Here is a 20,101-nt window from a genome sequence, read left to right on the forward strand (position 1 = left end):
TCGAGATGCCTGATGGGGCAATACGGAGCTCTGCCGAAACAGCGGAGGGTGCCTGTGTCTGCGCTGCGGGTTCGTAAACGCGGGAAATGTCACCCCTCTCCCCGGGAGAGCCGGGACAGCCTCCCCCGCAGTGGGGTACCACACAGCCCTGCCCCCGTGGTGCGGGGTCGGGGGGTCCTGGGGCGGGGGCGTAGGATGGGGATGGGGGCGCAGGGATGCGGGGGGTCGCCTGCCCATGCGGGTACCGCGCCGTGGGCTCGCCTTCCCCCCGCCCGCCGCCTGGGTTACACGGCAAAAGCCCAAAGCGCCCCGGCTGCCTCCTGAAACCCGTCGTTATGGCTCGGTCATAAATGTTTATGACAGGAGGGAAAGGAGGTAAATCACATTTATATCCCTTGTTTTCTTTATCGGGGCACTAATTTGACAGGGAAGGGAAATTTTTGCTTATTTTACAACTCTGGTTTTGGCTGCAATTTGATTTCGGTAGCTGGGAGGCGAACACAAAATCTTATTTTTATTCCGGAGTCGGTATAAAAATTTACATTTTGACACAGACCCCCACTAACGTTTTAGTGCAGATATAGCGGGCCTCCGGGCTTTTCACAAAACACATAACCCGACATATAATACACTCATAATTCACTAATGTTTGCTGAATGACAGGGTTAAGTGGCTGCTATTCCCGGCCTCCCACCACACTAATGCACTCCAGACCTGCGCTCCTTTTCTTCTGGATTGCAGTCAAATCGTTTCCTGCAGCCCTCGCAGTGGCAGCTCCTTCCACCCCGAATAAACACTACTTCCGAAATTATTTTCATTTGTTTTTCTAATCTAATTTTCCCCTCGGTGCTCCACTAATCATCAATCCCATTAAGGGCATGATGTGTTGACTGTTTTCCAGAGAGGAGCCCATCCCACGTCCCGCCACGCGCTGACCTTCACTGGCACGATCCCGGCACAGCCCCGGTGCTGTTCCCCCACCCGCCCCCCCACCCCGGGACCCCGCGGCGGGGATGGACCCGGAGGCGGTGCCTGCGGTGGGGGCTGCCCCGGGGCGGAGAGGTTGGTGGGTGCCGGTGGGGCTGGACCGTCCCCTCCATCCCAGCCCAAACCCGCATCCCGACCTCCCGGCCGTGCCCCCGCCCGCGGGAACTCGTGCTGTCCCGGGGGAAATAATGTGAATATTTCAGACATAAAGGAGGAGTGGGGGAAAGTTGGCTCTGCTCCACTCCAAGCGACAAAGTCAAACATCCTCTGGTGAAGAATCTGAGATGCGAAGAGGGTGCGAAGCCAATGTGTGTCGCTCCTAATGAGAAAAATAAACAGTGAGCGTATGCGCGGGATGAGGAATTTATCTAACCGGAGTGGGAACACATTGTCACCCGCCACCCTTCCTGGGAACGGGACTAGAGCGGGCGCGCTCGCATCCCACGGAATGGTCAGGGCTGGAAGGGACCTCCTCTGGAGATCATCTCATCCAAAGCCCACCCCGGCTCGGCTGCCTTTTGTCCCAGGGCCGGGGGCTGAGCCCGGGACGGGGGGTTGGGGCTGTTTTTCCTTCTCTCCCGTGTGAGGTTTGTGCTCTCCTCTCTCGGCAGGACGCCGAGCTGGGTGACACGGGGGTGGCCGAGTGCGGCCTTCCCAGGCGGTGAAAGCTGCTCAGAAACCTTAAATGTAGGGTGGGATGAGGCTGAACCAGGCTGGGGGACCCTCCTGCCCTCCCTCGTGGCAGCGTCTTGCCAACTGTCACAGCCTGAAACCGGATTTGTGGAGCAAACCAAGGGAAACCATCCGGACTCATCTCCTCCTGAAGCTGCCACCCCCCCAAAGGCTGCTCTGCGAGGTACAGATGGGTTTGCTGCTGGTTGTGGGAAATTCAACGGTTTTTTTCCCTCCGAAGACACGCTGCTCCATGCCCCCCAGCCAGACGCTCCCTCCCCTCTGAGAAAAGGTAAACTGGTCCCCAAAGGGACAGCAAGGACAAAGCAGGTATGGTTTCCCCCCCCCCCAGGTATCTCTGTAAGACACACTGAGATTGATGAATAGATACACCAAGAGATGCCTACACAGAAATACTTCTAAGCCATAATGGAAAGCTCTTCTCCGTCGCGGCTCGCAGAGCACCACGTTGGGAACGTGGGGTTGAGTGAAAGCCATTAAACATGGTGAGACTCATCACCAATGTCCTTCACCTAAGGTTTCCTGTGCCGGGTTATTTTTACACCGATGCGATGCGTCTGCTGGGGGGTTGGCGGTGTGGGTGGCAGCGTTACAGCAAAGCTGCCACGTCCCCGTTACCCAGAGTCTCCCCAGGAAGGACACGGTCCCTGGGACAGGGGGACGGGGACAGGGAGGAGGTCAGGGATGTGCTGGTCCAGCCCCCCATCCCCCCGGGAGCAGGAGGGGTGACGGGTGATGGGGCTGCGCGCTGACCTCCCCCCAGGAATGAACATCCACCCCCCTCATCCCCCCCGAATGAAAGGGACTCCACGGCTCTGTTCAAAACAGTTTATTGTATTTTTTTCGTCAGACAAACACATTGATTTCTGGACCACAGTAGAGGATGGAAACCTTTCACAAACTTATTTATTTGAAAATACAAATATAAAATTATACTTTCCACATCTGTGATGTGAGAGACCCCCATCCACATAGTATTTTACAACAGGGCTTTAGAAAGCCATACACAGAGACCTGAAAGATGCTTGATATATATAGATACATATATATATGTATATATATAAAAAAAAAGTCACTACCAAAGTTCTCATCAGTTCATACTAAAGTATAAAAGGAAGGGCTAGGCCTGCCACTGTGCCATAGTTTATTTAGGTACATTTAGGACCACCTGAAATGCTTAGACTTGCATCCTAGTACTGATGGAGTTCAGACCTCGTACAACAGAGAATGACGGGGATTCGCTACCTACGACGGTCGACGCGACACAGGAGCCCACGCGTGGTGTTGGGAGTATGTACAGAGCGGAGCGCCGGGCGCACGGGCCAGTCCTGCCTCCCCCCCGGCTGCCGGGGCTGCGCCCTGCTCGGACACGGAGCTCTCTCGAGACAACACAGTCGGACTGTTTGGGAACCGAGAACCGATCACGAGGATTTACTTTCTCAAACTACTTTTTTTTTTTTTTTTTTTGGTAATTTTTATTACAGTATTAAAGTATTGCTTAGCTTACAGAATCTCCTCACGTAGTGTTCGCACGCGGCAATGGGTTTGACTCGGATTCTGTACGTATGAAACTCTACAGTGTCTGTGCGCAGACCGGGATCTGCCGGTGTGTCTTCGATGCATCCTGTCTCTTCACCTTACGCTAACTTCAGTTTTCTGTTTGAACTATTTTGCTTAAAAAAACAAACCGAACCACTAAAAAAAATAAGTCGAAAAATTCCACCCAAGAGACATTTCCATAGCATAAAAGACAGCTATGAGTTAGTGTTGGTTTTTTTTTTTTTTTTGTGTTTTTTTTTTTTTTGTAAACAGTTTCATATGCAATATCATACATAACCATGGCTGGCCTTCAGTAAAAATGTAGTAAACTATATTGCTTTATTATTGATTATGTTGCATTGAGTGAATGGCAGAACGAAAGAGGAAGGTAACTGTGGCTGGAGTCGCTAGCCCTCATTCACACTACAGATGAAAACAGCATCCCAGGCTTCAGAGCGGGGAAGAAAAGAAATCCGAACACCTTTCAGGTCGTTATTACCAACAATTACCCAATGGTTTAACTAGCCTAGCAAGATGTGTAACATTCACCAGCGGTACGCTGCTGTACAATGGAAAAAAAAAATAATAATAAACTTACAGCAAAGAGAGCCATGCTACCTTAAAGTCCAAGCTACAAGTTCAACTTAAAATGAACATTTATGGAGTATAAGAAAAAAATTTAAAAAAAAAAAAAAAAAAGGACAGATCAGGCTTCATTTTAATCAAGCCAATCACAAAGGACTTTTTTATTTTGAAGGGGGGAGGGTACTCGAGCTCTTGTGGCTTGCTACGACTCCTCTCAAAACGTCCCTGGTGTTTGGGACACAGCCCGTCCCTCGGCTCGGCTCGGCTCGGCGTGGCACGGCACGGCACGGCACGGTGCCAGGCGCCCGGGCGGGGGACGAACCTGCCCGCGCCGGGGAGGCGCTTTGGGTGCCCATTTTGCACAACTGGATCGAAATCTCTCTCTCTTTTTGGTCACTCCGGGGGTAGCGGGTCCATATGAGTATATTTGGACAGAAAAGGGCAACGTCCCTCGGAACGATCCTTCCCTGGTGGTGCTTGACTAAAACAAAGGTGGAGCTGAACCTTTGTGCTGAAAAATTTACAAAAAACCCCCAAACAAACGGACAAAGAAAAAAAAACCCTTCGAAATGGATTTCTAGATGAGTGGGGGGACTAACGTGAACCTTAGTCTAGGTAGCCACATCAAAACATATCGGATTCCACGACATTTGTGCTATGGGCCACTGGGACTTCTCAAAAGGTATATAAACATCTAAAACATATTCACACAGATTAGCAATTTCTTCTGAGCATTCTTAAAAAAATATTTTTTTTTTCTCTTAGTAAAATCGTTTTAATATACCGTGCCTCCCTCTTTTAAAAAATAAATTAAAAAAATCCAGTTTTGCATATCTAGCATTAGCATTTAAGGTAGTATGGCACATCCCCTTTTCAAAGTCAAGGGTGGGGATCTACAAATGCCTTAAGAGTTTGCCAGCATTTTTAACATTGTGAGACCTTTGGTTAGTTGAAACCGCATCAGATCAGCAAAAGGAAAAAAAACAAAAAAAAAAAAAAAAGAAGAGAAAAAAAACCCAAAGAAAAGAGGAAAGAAGAAAAAAAAAAGGAAAACCTTCCCCAAATTATTAGCATTTTTTTCTTAAATAAGAGAAAGTTCTATCCTTACTGGTCCTAAATCTGAATAACTACATCTAAATTTTTAACCTTAATTACGATACACCTACCAATATGTACTAGAAGAGGAAGAGAGAAAGAGGGGGGGAAAAATCCACTACACTAGCATCAGGACAGCACTCTTACAAGATAGCCATTTTATACACTATTAACATACAACAATGATCAACAAAGAATATTCTATGAGGTGACAGGGAATGGAGAGGAAAACCAACTGGTAGTACAGTACATCATCAACATTGACAAAATAGCAATAAAAAATTCCCTGACGGTACATTGAATTTCAGGGAATTTGGTTTGTTGTTTTTTTTTTTTTCGTTTTTATTTTTTAAAGAATTGTTTTATTTATTTTATTACTCGATCAAGTCTCAATATTTAAAAAGCGTCCAGCATTTTGCTTAAACCTGGTTGTTCTGAAATAAGAAAAAAACCTAAAATATTACATAAAAAGCATGATTCTTTTTTAAAAACAAGAAAAACAAGGTTTTCTCCTTTCGGTTAGCAGTATGGTGCCTTGTTTTTGTTAAAGATGCCTTGCTCTACCTTGTCTATTGAATGTCTACGTTAGTCTACTTGTTAGTAAAATTTACAAAAATAGGAGTGCAGCAGCTCTTTTTAACAAATGTCGCATTCAGTGTCTTATACTGGCTGTACCTAAAGTACCAAATTTATAAACGTAACAATTTAAAAAAATATTAATAAAACTTGTCAATATTACGTTAAAAAAAGAAGAAATATATCCACACTACAGTATGTTCTTAATGCCACCTACCATGTTGTACTTCTAGTTTGCTGTTGCAGGCCTATTTACCAATATTAAAAAAATTAAATTAAAAAATATCCTTCATAAGTTTCCTCCCCCAACAGAGGACCATATATATAACAGCCAAATATTAAACATGTGCAAATAGGAAACTGTCAGTTTTTCCCCTACCAGTCACAGTGCAATGATGTTTTATACTTTATTTTTTTTTTTTTAAATTCTGTTTACAACTACAATAAATTAAAATCTTCCGTTGCTTCTAGGGTGAAACTTGTAGCACTGAGGTATTCCCAAAAGAAAAAAAAATAATAAAAAAAAAAAAAACAAAACCAAAACCAAACCAAAACCAAACCAAACCAAAACTGAAGTTGCTTTCCTAATTTGTTGATACGGAAAATAATGGATAAAACCGGTAACCACGCGAGCTGGGGCGCCGCTCTGCCCGTGGCAGGCGAGCGCGCAGGAGCGACCTGGCCCCCGGCCGGGCTGCGCAGCGGGCCCCCAGCAGCCGAAATGACTGGGCAGCGAGTTGATCTAAGTTTAAAACTACAACTTAAAAAAAAAAAAAAAAGAAAAAAAAAAAGAAAAAAAAAAGAAAAAAAAAAAGAAAAAAAAAAAAAGAAAAAAAGATAAAGGTGTGCTTTGAACCGTTAAATGCATTAAATAGGAAAACCGTAGCTTCTTTGTCAGTCTTGGGAAAAGCAGGCTTGAAATTAAAAAAATACCACCAGACTGTTCCTTTGTAAGCTGTGCACGTCTGAGAGCGCAGATGCTGGTACGACGCTGGGAGAGCTGGAGGGCCACCACGCCCAGGGAGCGAGCGGAGCGGGGTGCGCGTCCCCCAGCTCCCGCGGGAGGGCCAGCTCCGGCAGTTGGTCAAAAAGTCTAAAACTTCCTTTTTTTTTTTTCTTCCGTTTTCATAGAGAAACTGCCTTAGGCTGACTCCATCACAAAAATAGGTTTGTATTTCTCTTTCTTAATAGTTTATATGTAGTTAATGGAATTGTATTTACAGTATTTTTTTCTTTTTTCTTCAGAATTCACAATTTCAAAAAACCTTATATCACCTCTTTCAACAAAAAAAAGCACTTATAGAAAAAGGACGCACAAAAAGTTTGTAGTCCTTGCCTTATTGCCGAAAATAGATAGAATTAGGTTAACGAAGACGCCACAAACGAAAAGAAGGGCCAGAGAACCTGCTGCTCACCCGCGCCCCCCCCCGCGCCCTGCAAGGCCACCCCGAAACCGTGCCCGCCGCCGGCTCTGCTCCCCCCGCCACCCTCGGCGGCCGCAGAGCCGGTGCCGGCGGCTGAGACTCCTGTCACCATCTCAGCATCCTTTAAGCAACAACGACTACATAAAACAGAAGGGAGAAGGAGGGGGGGGGAAAGAAAAACGAAAGAAACTCCTTAATATAACAGTTACACTATGGTTAGGCTCTTGCTAGGTACACAAAGAATTAGAACTACGTGGCTACGAGACTATGTCAAAATGCTACGGAAAAATGTGGTTTGGAGAGGTTTAAAAAGAGGGGGGGGGAACCCATCAAGAAAATAAAACGAACAAGAAATGGATTTTATATACATACTTTTAAAAGCTGTTGTTTTTATAGTACAGCAGATTCATGAGATGATGAGAGAGATTTTTAAACAACCTAAGTCCGTCGAGTGCCACCTCCCGTTTGTTTGCGTTATCGGTGATGATGTCGTGCTCAAAGTCTGATGAGATCACCCAAACGTGGGCCCGGTCAGAAACTTCGCCCCGTCTTGCCCGGACATCCAGAGAGACTCTGCGGGGAGAAGGCGGACACGGGAGACGGAGGAGAGCGCGAGTTAATGGAACTCAATTGGCACTTTTAACAACACCCCCCCCCCCCCCTCCCAAAAAGCGTTGGCAAAGGCTGTGCGGAGCCGCGGCGCGCTCCGACCCACGCCAAGGGCCAGTGCGGGGCTGCCCGGTCGCAACGCAGAGCCCGTCCTGGCACCGCCGCGGCGGGAGAGTGGAGTTAAGGTCTGCGCTGCCCACAGGGTCCAGCTCCGTCCCCGCGGGGAGCAGCGCGCCGGCTCAGCCCGGAGCCGGGGTCAGCGCTGCGCCGCTCGGCTCTCCCTACCATAAAACCCGACTTGATATATCGGAAGGAGAAAAACTGTTCCTCAGGCGACTGTTACGCCGGGGATTTACAAGGCTTCGGTAAAATGAGCTTTTTTCCGGAGGCACGGCTAAAGTACTTGAAAGGTAACAACTCCTACAGGGGCACACTGCGGCGGTGATGATTTATTTTATAAGGGCGGCTCCGGCTTCTACCGCTCTGCTCAGCGGTGAGCTGGAAATAAGTATTAGGGGAGCGGTCCTGCGGGCGGCCGCTCGCAGGGCTGGCTGCGGCGAGGAACGCACCCTGGGCGCGCGCTTTTTGGGGGCGACCTCCAAAAGCCGTCCCCAAACCAAGGGGAGGTGCGCGGGAGCGGCAGGTCCCGGCCCCACGCCGCCCCGATGCCGCGGGGAGCGGTGGCCGCCGGGGCGGGCGAAGGACCCGACGCCTCGGGGTGCGCCGCCGCAGTAGGAACTCCCAACTCAGCGGTCCTTGAGGAATTAATAATAAGGCTCATTTCCTCCTCTCAAAATCTATTTTAATTAGGAATGAGCAACATTAAAAGCACTTTCTGTTTTTTAAGTCATTAACGGTTTGAGTCTCAACACCGGCCAGTAAACGATGGTTACAGTTTGATGTGTTGTGGTAAGTGTAAAATGATTACAATACATTAATCTGATGAAGGCTGCCTTCACCGCAGCGTTATTAGCGTGAATTATGATGTTCTGCTCAGGCCTCCAGCCGGCGCCGTGTACCACCTCGTTATTACACAGGCCGACGGCCCAGAAAACGTGAAGGATTCTGACAAATTGATCTGTGAACATACACTGATACGCGCAAATATAATAACCGGGATTAAAGCAAGGGCGCTTGTGCCACTTTTTTTTCTTTCCCATCAAAAATACTACTCGGTGGAGCAAATCAATTGACGGAACAATTTCAGGTAATCTTGGGCGTGCGGGGGCAGATGAAGAGTAAAAAGAAACCCCCTTTATCCACTAGTATTGAGGTATAAACCTATTTTTATATAATTTAAAGCCTCCAAATGTTTTCCACAGTTCCCAGCCCCTCGACTAACTGCAATTCTAATTTCGTACACCGATTTTGAAAGTCAAACATGTGACGTTGGTTGGGCAGTGCCGGGCAAAAGGCAGAGAAAAAAAATCTGTCACATCCATTCCATTTGTCTGTACGGACTCGGAGCTCTACAGCCAAACCTGTGCCATTTAACGGGGGTGACTTCCGTTTTTCATTGACTGACTTTTCTAATCTACTCTGTTCTCCGTGTAAGGATACTTGTTTGCAAAGATGAATATGCCAAAGGCCGTTAAAAAATAATAAAAAAAATTAAACATTTAATTAACTGGAGCTTAGTTCAAAGGGTAGGAAACTGGCAGCGATCCAAGGATGCATTACTCAGGTAATGTCTTTAATTTAATTTGCTTAGGTTTAATTTTTTTTTTTTTTTTTTTTTTTAAATCTTGATAATTGCTCTATGGTTACTAGTTACAATGTTATCTTTTAGCTGTAATATTTGGTATAGCACTTAATTAAGAATGATGGTTTCTGCGTGTCAGAAAGCAGTGGGGCTCATCTATTTTTAGACCAGCGCGTTGGTAGCAGATCTGTAATCCCCGCGGGGATGCTGTCAGCTGGCACTCGGGCCTTTCCCCGCAGGTTTCTGGGATCGTTGGGTTTTCTGCGGGGTTTTTTTGGCTCTCCGAATTATTGCCACGGAGTGTCGTGAATAAGAAAATGTGACTTTTCGGGGGTTTAGCTCCTGATCTGTCTTCCAGTTTCCAACCCGTGAGATTGATTTGAATAACATAAATCACAGAAAGGAATGATTAAAGGCCAAGGAAAGACGAAATGAAGATAAAAAATTGTTCACTTAAAGTAAATATAGGGGAGATGGCAGTTCAGCACAAAGTACAAATGGTATATACTGTAATACCTCCAAGTGAGATGGCAACCAACCATGTGTAACGTTTCAATGGTATCCATTTGTAAAAGCCGTTGCAATCAAAGGTCCCTAAAATTGTACAATTGTTAAGTTCATCAGTGCTCTATACATGGGAACAGATGATTATTAATTTCGGCAAGAAATTATCAAAGGACTTGAAAGACTGTGTTGCCAGCATGAATAGGTATTTCCGAGAGCTCTTCTGGCCGCCGGGCACTCGGTGCGCTGGACCCTAGGGTTACCTTTCCGAGACCATAATCTTCTCATTCCCCCACTTGCAAAAATCAGCTTTGGGGTTTCCCGTCTTTGTTTTTAAACCGGGGTTAGTAAATGGAGAGTGTTAAGTAAATATATACGTAAAAAAAAGCTCCGTGATTCTTTGCAGTTATTGGGGGAAATTAAGAGGCTGCCAATCTGCAAGTCAAATCCAAAATCGCTCTTTGGAGAAGCGTCAGTGCAGACAAATCCGATCCCCAGGCTCGTACCTCGTACCCTATTACTTGAAAAATCGGGATGACGCCGAGGCCAAAGTGCCCGAGTTTTCAAGAACAAACAGGTCTCTTTCTTTAGGTGAAAAATGGAAATAAGAGGTGTTGGAAGTGGTGAGAGGCGGCAGTTTAAATTGCTGTAGCTCTTAGCAGAGCAATAATATTCCGCGTTTGGTACTAGAATTGATCCGAAGGGACTGTCAAGTTCCCGGTGTGACCGCGGGAGGGGTAGGACCGGGACGGGAACCGAGCACGAGGCCACAAACGGAGGCAGCAGGGCTTTTTTGTCTTTTTGGGCACTGGCTGCCTGTGCAATACAAATAATGATTTCAGGAACTTTGTCTGCACTACGCTCCCACTCCCCCCACTCATCCGATTCGGTCAGAGTGTGACATTCTCCGCTCGGTCCGAGGGATCTTGGGGGAGCCCTCTCTACTTTGCCAGGTTTACCGTACGAGAGTGGGGGGGGGGGGGGGGAAAACCAACCTCATCATTTTACTACAAAAAGGGAAACAACTTCATTTGCAGTTTTTTCCGCTTGGGAGACTGACAGCCACCAAAGAGGTCCGACCCCATTCATGCTAACACACACAGGTAAAACAGCGCGACCTGAAGACCAGCATGCAGCTTTGTTAAGCAAATCTCCGTTGCCCGTCATTAGTGAGACTGCAGACCCACGCCGCGTTAAAGAGGTACTTTTCCAATGACGAGACAACAAAACGGAAGCGACTTACTCGTAACCTGCAGATTTTACGGACTTTTAGCGATGGCGTAACGGGCTGGAAGTGACCCAGGCGGTCAGCAAACGCCAGCGTGCACCCCGGTCCCCAGGGGCGCTGCAGTCAGAGGGACGGGCGGTGGGGAGCGGGACAGCCCTGCGGCGGGACGGCCGTCCCCTCGCCGGGGGGGCTGTGGGCAGCCCTGGGGTCTCCCCGGATGAGTTAATGAGCTGCTTTTTGCTCGTTTAGGTGGGAGCAGGGAATGGTGCATGGTCTGCAAATGGGCCTATCAGCCAGGACAGGTGGTTGGGCCGATACAAAGCCCGTGTAGACAAGCAGAAACTTTAAAGCCCGTGATTATCAAATATTTCCTGTGGAAACGCGTCAAGTCTGCACTGCAGAAGGCGTCAGACGGGCGTTTCCAGCCAAGTTGGGAACTGGAGTGGTGCAGCTCCAGCGGGTTGGGGACAGCTCTAGCAGGCTACGGCAGCAAGGCGCCACGCTTGCCGTCAGGTCAAAATTAACAAAAAAAAACAACACCCCCCCCCCCCCCCCCAACATCATTAAACAATGACCCCCCCCTCCCCTTGACCGAGAAGCGGGGGCGGCGGCGCTGGTGCCGGCACGCGGTACTTACGGCGATCCCGTGGCCGAAGCCGGAGCCCGGCTGCGGGCTGGCGGCGCTTATGTAGTTACCCACGCCGGAGTCCTGGCTGGCCGTGCCGTAGAGGTCCGCGACGGGCCCTGGGCTGTTGGCCCCGGGGAAGCCTCCGGGTCGGGCTGGGTTGGAGCCTGCCGGGGAAGCGGGTGCGCCAAAATTCGGTTGAGCACTGTAGCTATTCAAGACTGGTGTGCAGAGAATAAAGCTGGGTATGAGGCCAGACGCCGGGCATGCACCGTTATTACAAAGCCAAACACCAGAATAAACAGCCTAGGCCCAACTTCTAACACTTAACCAAGGCCATGCGATAGGAGAGCAAGTACTGGATAAGAGTCAGCCCGTACTACTACGAAGCTTAGAGCTCCAAAAATATATATATGGATATATATAAAAAAAAAAGAACAATCATTCAACACACTACTGCAACCAGAGACTGGAGGTGCTCATTTTCACCAAATTATCACAAAATATAATAGATATTTTTCAACATCTGACTTGATGCTCATGCAGTAGTAACAAGTTCTCTAGGTCTGGGCACGCCGAGACAGCATTCACATCCCATGCAAACTACAAAGGAACTAGTTTGAGACTACACATTGTGGTAATATTGATATTAAAATGTTGACAGCAAATAACTTCAATCGCGTCTAGGAAAATCGTTTTTGGATCCATTCGATACTTTTGAAAAAAAACCCGCCCTTTTAAATCAGTAAGCTGTAGAAATAGTTCAATAGTTGATTTTTTTTTTTTCTTTAAATGGTATGGAATGGAACAGTTAGGATTCTTTTTCCTTTTTAGTATGACCAAGTAGAGTGTTTGTTATTTAATTTTTTTCCTTTTGATTTGGAGAGCGAAGACCTACCTTCGTCTCCAAAACCATGCTTGGGACATCAACCAAAATTAAACAAATAAATAAAGATCAAAAGCAAAAAAGAATTCCAGAGGGTGTATGACAACTCACCTCCTAATGTGGAAGTAAAAGAAAATTTTATTTTTTTCCTCCCTTTAGTTTTTTTTTTTTTGAGACAGAAAAACAATGTAAATAAGAATGATACTAAAGAATAAATTTAGATATTAAAGCATGTTAGATGATCAGGCTTCTGGCATTTCTCACAGGTTGCTCTTGGATGTAAAATTTATGAGTAAGAAGTTTCAATGCAAAAGAAAAGTTAGCGGACTAGGAGGAGCTGGATGGAAATGGCTTGCGGGAAGCTGGCGCTACACCCGGGTGGTACTCGCAAGGTCCTTCGGGAGCACAGGGAGACTTGCCTGCCCGCACCCACTAGTGTCTCACCGCGTCCCCACCGCAACCCCGCCGCCAGTGGGTACCGGAAGCGCCGAGGCACACACTGCAAACGGCTCTCGGCTGGCCGCGAGCCTCCTGGTGACTGGGGCTGAGCGCGCTGCTCAAGTCCAGCGGTGGTGGCGACCACCGCAGCCTCCCCGGGAGCCCTAGCCGAGCGCCGTGGGTATCAGTACAACCAGGCACCCGACCCGCGGCACAGCCCATCACCTCCACATTCCAGCCCGCGCCAAGATTTCTTCAGCCTTTTCCTCTGGCTGCGACTTCCCGCATTACCTTCATTAAGCACTAAAAAGGGTTTATAAAGTTTGATAACCCTCGACCGCTAGCCCGCACGTCAGAGCCGCGCTCACCCACCGCAGGGTTTTACTGGGGATGGAGACCGGCCCGGGAGAAAGCCCCGCTCGCCCGGCCAGGGCAGCCCCAGGGAAGGCTTCGGCAGCACCTTGCGTGGGCTGCGGTGGGCTCAGCCTGGGCTGGCTGCTGGGCCACCACCTCTCCTGCCCTGGCCCCTTCCCCCTGCACCGCCCTCCCGAGACGTTCCCCCCCCCCCCCCCCCCCCCATTTTCAAATTAATGAATTAACCGGTCAAAAAAGTCAACACGGCAGTTGTCAGCTCTGCAATGACAGGAAAGTAAATTTTACAAAACAAACGATTTAATGCAGCTCTGAACTGGTAGCAGGGGAGAGTAAGTAGGACATCTAAGCTAGCAAGTTAAAAGAAATAAGGCACGAGAGAGTAAACAGATTTTGGAATTCACTGGCAAACAAAGTGCCTTTTTTATTATTAAAGATTAAATGTCAAGATAACATTTGGCCTTCTCACTCACGAAGAAAAATATCCAGCTGAGACGTTCAAAAGCCCTTTATTACTATAAGCTAGCACTTTTTTTTCCCCCTTTCTTCCTTTTGCTTCAATAAAATGGATGCGAGCTTTACTGCCGAGACACACAGAAAACCCAGTTGGCCGCTCTGAGCAAAGGCAGGAGCGCGGCAGAGGGACACGGTAAGGCAAGGAGGGATTCTGTCAGTAAAGTACTCCCGCAAACCCCGATGGCAGGGCCGGGGGAGCCCAGCGCACCCCACCACCTCGGGGCCAGGGGCAGGGACCGGCCTCCGTCCCACGCAACTGCCACGCGACGCCCAGAGCCACCCGTCGTCGCGTCCACCGCAGGCAGGACAGCGCACGCCACGCGCTGACGGGCCATGGCGATGCCGCGGCTAGCAGGACAGACAGACGTCCACCGCGGCAACCGGAGGGATAGTTCTGCGTCATTGACCCGCAGCCACAGACCCATGCACAGGTGACAAGGGGACATGCTTTGCCATGTCCTGAAACCTTGCAAATGGAGACTGAGGAGCCATGGAGAGGGCTCTGTCCCCCCAGACATCCCACCCCGGCCACTGCCATTTACATCTCTAAGAAGACTGGAAACACTGGTTTTCATACAGGCAGAAAGAGCTGGCCGCTGGTTATTCAAAAGTCCTTCTGATTGTGGGTATTTAATGTAAGAAAAAGGGGATTTTCTACCCACTGAGCATCAGCTGAACACTCCACACTGCTCACAGCAGTGCCTGCGGGAAAAGGGGCACGCCGAAAGCACACCCGCCGCTCCATCGCGCGGGAACTGCCGCGCGGAGGCCGGGGATGCCCCGGCACCGCTCCACTCCGCCTGCTCAACAGCCGCCCCGAACACGCTGTAGAGAGGGCTGGAAGCTTTCACAGAGCTGACACTTTGCTCCAGACCCAATAAATGAAACAGAAAAGCTCTCGTAATTACCGGGAGGCTAAGCACTCCTCAGAAAGCCGTATTTTAACGATTCACTCAGCCGTGGTGAGTTGCTAAATATTTGTCTTCTTACAATAGCTGCACATAACCTCACCTGGAGCCAGAGGCACTTTTACCATCGCTTTGAAACAACAGCAAAGGGACCTTGAACGACTTTCCCGACATGCAAAATGTGATGCGTTCTGCTAAGAAACAGCCGGAAAGAAATTTGTTTTACACAAACCTGGAACAATCTGAGACTAAAATGAAGAAGAACCCCTCCCCCCCCAAATCCTCCAGGCTCCAAATACTCTTTCAGTCCTCAAAGAAAATTTAAGACTCTTTGGAGACATGTATCTTTATGACAAAGTTCCTCATGTCGGCTCAGTCGCCGGAGGAGGCAGAAGCTGTCCGAGAGCTATGGCTGCGGCTGCTGCGAGCTGCGGGAATCGCAGAGCACTGAGGTTGATGCCTTTCAGGCTGGAAGGAATCTGAGATGTCCCCTCTGGCCACCAACATCCTGCGGTCATAACGGGAAATAATTAAGGGCAGAAGTTCGGAAGCACATTGCTGGAAAACTGGCAGGCGATTGTGCTGTCCCAGGAGATGGGAGGGAACCACTGACCATGTCTTGATGCCAGTCTATGGGGACCAGGAGCAAAGCCCAGCCTCGTGCCTGGTCCCACCAGAGGTACTGGCCAAACTGACCAAGTATCTCCTGATGTTGGTTTGCTGGGAGGACCCATCAGACTGATTCGGCATTGCCTGGGGGTTGGCAGGGCCAGCTCCTCCCCTTCCAAAGACCGCCAGCACCCAGGAAGTCAAAGTGCCTGTTTCCAACATGCTCCGAAAGGTTCGGGTCCAACTGACCAACCAATTGCCCAGGAAACCATCCTGCACCAGATGTTCTCACGGCTCTGAGGCTGCATCTACTCCCCTCCAACTCCAGGCTTTCCCTGCACATAATTTACAATCCCAAGTGTCACCGGGAAGCCCTGGGATAGTTCAAGGTCAGGAGAGATAAGGAAAAGATTAGGTGTGTCTGTAAGTCACAGCTAACCAACTCCTATCTTCTTCAGCCCCACAGCAACCCTCTGGGTTACAGAAGCTCCTTCCTAATGCCTATGGAGATCAGGAGACAGCAGCCAAGAGATGTGGCAGTGACGGGAACAAGGAATTTAACGTAGTGTTTGCTTCACTTTGAATTTGCTGTGGTTTTTCTTATGGAAAAGACTCCAAGCCAGTGAATTTTGATCAGTAAGTGAACGTTTGCCTGCAGGCCAGAGGGACAGTCTCTACCTGCTCTACCCTGCCCAGCGCTGTGGTGGCTTGGGGAGCACTGAAAGGCAGCAAGGGAAAGTGAGATGGGGCACGAGATGCTGAAGCAAATGTGGGTTCATAAAGCAGCCCCAGAACAGGCTTTTTTTAAATGCAAAGTGTCCACGATGGTGGAGTTGGGAGAGTCACAACAATCACGGAATCACGGGGTCATCAGTACTGTCTCCATCTTCCAGAGGTGATGGGAAGAGACAGAGAAATGCCATTGCTGACAGGGCTGGAAACTGATAAAAGGACCTTAGACTTGGTGCCTTGCCACAAACCACTGCCGGCGTTTAGTATTTACAGCGGTCCGGTTTTACTACGGCAAAAGCCAGGGTTTGCTGCACTTCCCTGCTGCAGCACGGGTCTCGGCTCAGGCACGTGCTTGGTGCAACCATGCACGTTCGCTGCAGCCTCTCCTTTGCCCAAGCTGCATCTCCTCAACAGAGAATCTACTGAAAGTCTTTCTGCTAAAATAAATATGAGTTTGGAGAGAATTTTAAAATGCGTCCATAAACTCAAGACAGAGCTTCAACGAGCAAGGCTACTTTATTACTACCTCATCCTGGCATCCTTTAGCAGAGCCGTCTTTATCCACATTTAACATCCGTGTAAGATGCTTCTCAACGCAACGTTCAGACAACAAGTGATTTATGTCAAGGAGCCGAGAGCCGGAGCCCCAAAGGCAGCTGGCAGCCCGGGTTCACGCAGAGGCAGGGGGCTCGGTGCTACGAAACGCTCTGCTGGGAGCAGGGACGGAGCTCGCTGGAGGTCGCTTATCAAGTGCCTTCTCCTGCAAACTGCCGTGTTAACACAGACCCTGCTCATACATTAATCCGCGTTCAACAAGAAAGGTCACCACTGAAAGATAAACTCTCTTTCGATGAACTCTTGAGAAATTTTTAAGTCAGGATTCATTATGACATTTGCCTTAGCGACCGACGTATTACACTAACGAGGATCCAAACGCCCCGCTGCGGGGGCGGAGAGGGCAGCTGGGTAAAGCACAAGTCGGATGCTGCAATCCCACCCAAAGACACTCAATTCAGCCACGAATGATGAAGGGAAAGAGGGAGGGAAAGGGAGAAGAAATGTAAGGATTTTGACATTACTGTCCTACAAGGAGAACTTGCGTGGTATTGGTCTGATGGTCAGTTCCCGAGCGCCTAGTAAATTAGATGTGATGACAAAACAACGCTTCTAAGCACCACTAAAGTACGTTGTATTTCAAAGGAAGCAAACCTGGCGAAATATGCACGGAGGTGTCAGACGGGCACTGCACGGGGACCGCTGTCCCCCGCACACAGCCCACGTGGAGCCTTCGGTGACAACACTTTTCCCTCTCCTACAGCACCAGACCACAAAGACTTAAACACCATTGCGGGGGGAGGGCTGGCTCCCACAGCAGTTTCTTCACCATTAACTACTGGGGGATTGCCTTTTTTTTTTTTAACACATAACAAATATGAATACAAAAGAAAGGCGAAGAACGGTGCAAAACGTGGTTGGAGAAACTCGCGGCTGCCCTCCCAGCCATGGCACACAGGCAAGAAAACCCTCACGTTTGAAAAGAAACCACCACACGATTTACTGGATTTCCTCATTGAGAAGCAGCAGGATACTTCAGGATGAGATATAGCGCACCGTTATCACAGCCAGAAATACATTTTGCACTTGAGAGAGCAGCTGAGAGCAGAGCGGAGCTAGCTGGAGCCACCCCGGCTTCTCCTGGTCGGCAGGCGCCCACGTCCCCTGCCTGCATCCCGCAGCGACGCGTCCGCGGGTACCGCTGGGACCCCACAGCTGCGGGTGTGCGCTGGTCAGTACTAAACCGACGCTCCCAGAGACCCGTCTCATGGCACTTGATCGCCACCTGCACCTCCCGGAGAAGGATCCTCATCCCCAGTGCTCTGCCTGGGAAGGCACTGCCCTCCCCCTGTACTCCTCAGCTTCTCTAAAGCAGCTCCTTCTCATCAGAAATTCGTTTCTAATCTCACACCAAGCATTTTCTACACCCAGCGCTGGTCATCGCCAGCACTTCTTTCCTCCGAGGCCCTCCTCGCTCCTGCCTTGCCCCCCGGCCCCGGGGTGCCTTTCGGTACAACCAGCCTTTTTGACAACTTGTTGAGCCAGCGCTCTAATTTCTGGATGACTCTCTCATCTACCATAAACAGCCATGCACAATTTGGCAGGCATTTCTACCATCAGTGTTTATGATAATAACTACACGTGCTTGAAAGCAGCAGGAAATTTCCAATATAACTATCATTAAGACAAAATGCTTTAAATCAAAGCCATTACCCACCACCAAGACTCAAAGCTCACAAGATCAGGCTGTTTTTCTGTCTTTATGAAAAATTCATATAACATGCTGCAAACATCATATTCCAGCTCGAAGGAGCAAACGATATAACAGCACTGAACGCTGCCGACAGGGATGGGAAGGGGCAGGGGACGGGGGCACAGGGCAGGGAGGTGCCGCTTGGCAGCAGCCCGGCGGGCTGAGCCCACGGAGAGCTGGCACCCCAGTCCCGTCGGCAGCACCACGCCGACGGTATTTATTCGCATGCACTGCTGCCTGTCCCTCTGCCCAGGACGGGGTCAGCAGAGCTGCAAAGCAGGGTGCCGAGCAGCCCAGCTGGGACAGGGAACTACACCGCAGTCTGCAGGCATTTAATTTGAGTCACTTGGGATTTACCGCAGGATTTTAAGTGAAGATTTTCACGGAAGGAATATCACCTGTTACCCAAGCGTTCAAGCCTGCTGTTACTGCCTTCGCAACAACCCAAGCGCAAACGCTGCAAGGACACCACAGTAAAACCATGGCGACTGGAGCAGGGAAGATCGTGCCCTTCCTTGGGGAGCCCGTGTGTCCTCAAGCATGAGCACTAATGGCCACGTTGTCGTGTGCGTGACGAACAGCCCAGCAGTCACAGTGTGACGCTGATACTTTAAATAACCAGCCACAGTATGGACTGCGGGAAAACTTCAGCACCGCATGCAAATCTTACATCATTAGTGCTTAGAGCCTTATAAATACCATTAGCCAGCACTGCACCCACCTTACAGACAGTCTGGCCAAAGCCAATTCTTTGTGCGTTCGCAGCTGAAGTTAATGGGAGCTCGTATGTTGCTTTTCAGAGACGCTAACAACCAAGACGTGATTTGCCCAAGACTGGATGTACAAATTAATGCCAGTCTGAAATAAGACGTGGGTGCTCCTCGTTCTCGGTTGCCTGTTTCAGGCTGCAAAAGTGCACGGGCACAGCACTGAGAATTAAACGCTCACATTCAGGTTCTTTTTTTCTATACCAATCACCGCACACAGCTCCAGCCAGAGGCACAAATACATTTGCGGTCAGGCTGAACTATCGGAAGCATCACTTTCCTGTCTCTGCGTTTCTACATACAGCGTTGTTTTATATCTGAGGCGGCACGTGGCACACCTCAAATTCAGATCAATGCTCAGACTCAAAAATGTCTCAGAAATAATGAGCTGGAAACACACGGATATTCTGGAGAGTAACAACATACAAACAGCTCCCAACTAGCTGAAACAGAAAGCGGGAGACAAACCAGAAAAACAAATAACCCCAGCGCTACAATTAGAGGTGCCATTTAGTACATCTCTCGCGGGGACCTGCAAGACGCAGCACTTCGCTCCGGCTCTTCCCAAGCAGACTTGAAAAGCAAACACCTCTCTGTAAGAAGCCCGTGGCAGACAGAGCTCCTCTGCGAGTATTAAGAGCCGTAGATATTTTGCTTATGACAGCCGGTTCAGTCCTGACTCTGGAAAATCAAACCGCGAGCTCTGTGCCGTCCCTGCTGCCCCTGCCACGGCTCTGTGACGGGGAGCAGCCAGACAGCCCCGGGTTAGTGGCAGCGGTTGTCCCTCCCCTGCAGCTATATTGGCCCTGCAGGGCAAAAAAATAAAATAAAACAACTGTCAGGCTCATCAATAAAATAAGTGGTGATGAGGCCAAGAGACACTGAGAGCAGCTATCTGCCGTAACAAGGTACTATTTGTACGTTATTTTCTATCTGCAGTCACACTTTAAAAGGTTGTTCTGCCTCTGCAGCCTCTTTGGAAACGGCTTCACACATCA

General features: G+C 49.1%; 1 protein-coding gene across 1 annotated transcript in view; it reads right to left on the reverse strand.

The window, feature by feature from the left end:
- Nucleotides 1-2,359: 2,359 nt before the first annotated feature.
- Nucleotides 2,360-20,101, reverse strand: part of MSI2 (musashi RNA binding protein 2) — a 261,173-nt gene continuing 243,431 nt past the window's right edge. The window contains exons 11-14 of the mRNA XM_082493345.1: nt 11,580-11,734; nt 9,727-9,804; nt 7,272-7,472; nt 2,360-3,375 (exon numbers count right to left, since the gene is read on the reverse strand). Of these exons, the coding sequence (XP_082349471.1) occupies nt 9,763-9,804; nt 11,580-11,734 (197 nt within the window). The 3' untranslated portion in view covers nt 2,360-3,375; nt 7,272-7,472; nt 9,727-9,762. The remainder of the gene's footprint in view (nt 3,376-7,271; nt 7,473-9,726; nt 9,805-11,579; nt 11,735-20,101) is intronic.

This window comes from Vanellus vanellus, assembly GCF_965231255.1.
Source record: "Vanellus vanellus genome assembly, chromosome: 19".
Classification (NCBI taxonomy): Eukaryota; Metazoa; Chordata; class Aves; order Charadriiformes; family Charadriidae; genus Vanellus; species Vanellus vanellus.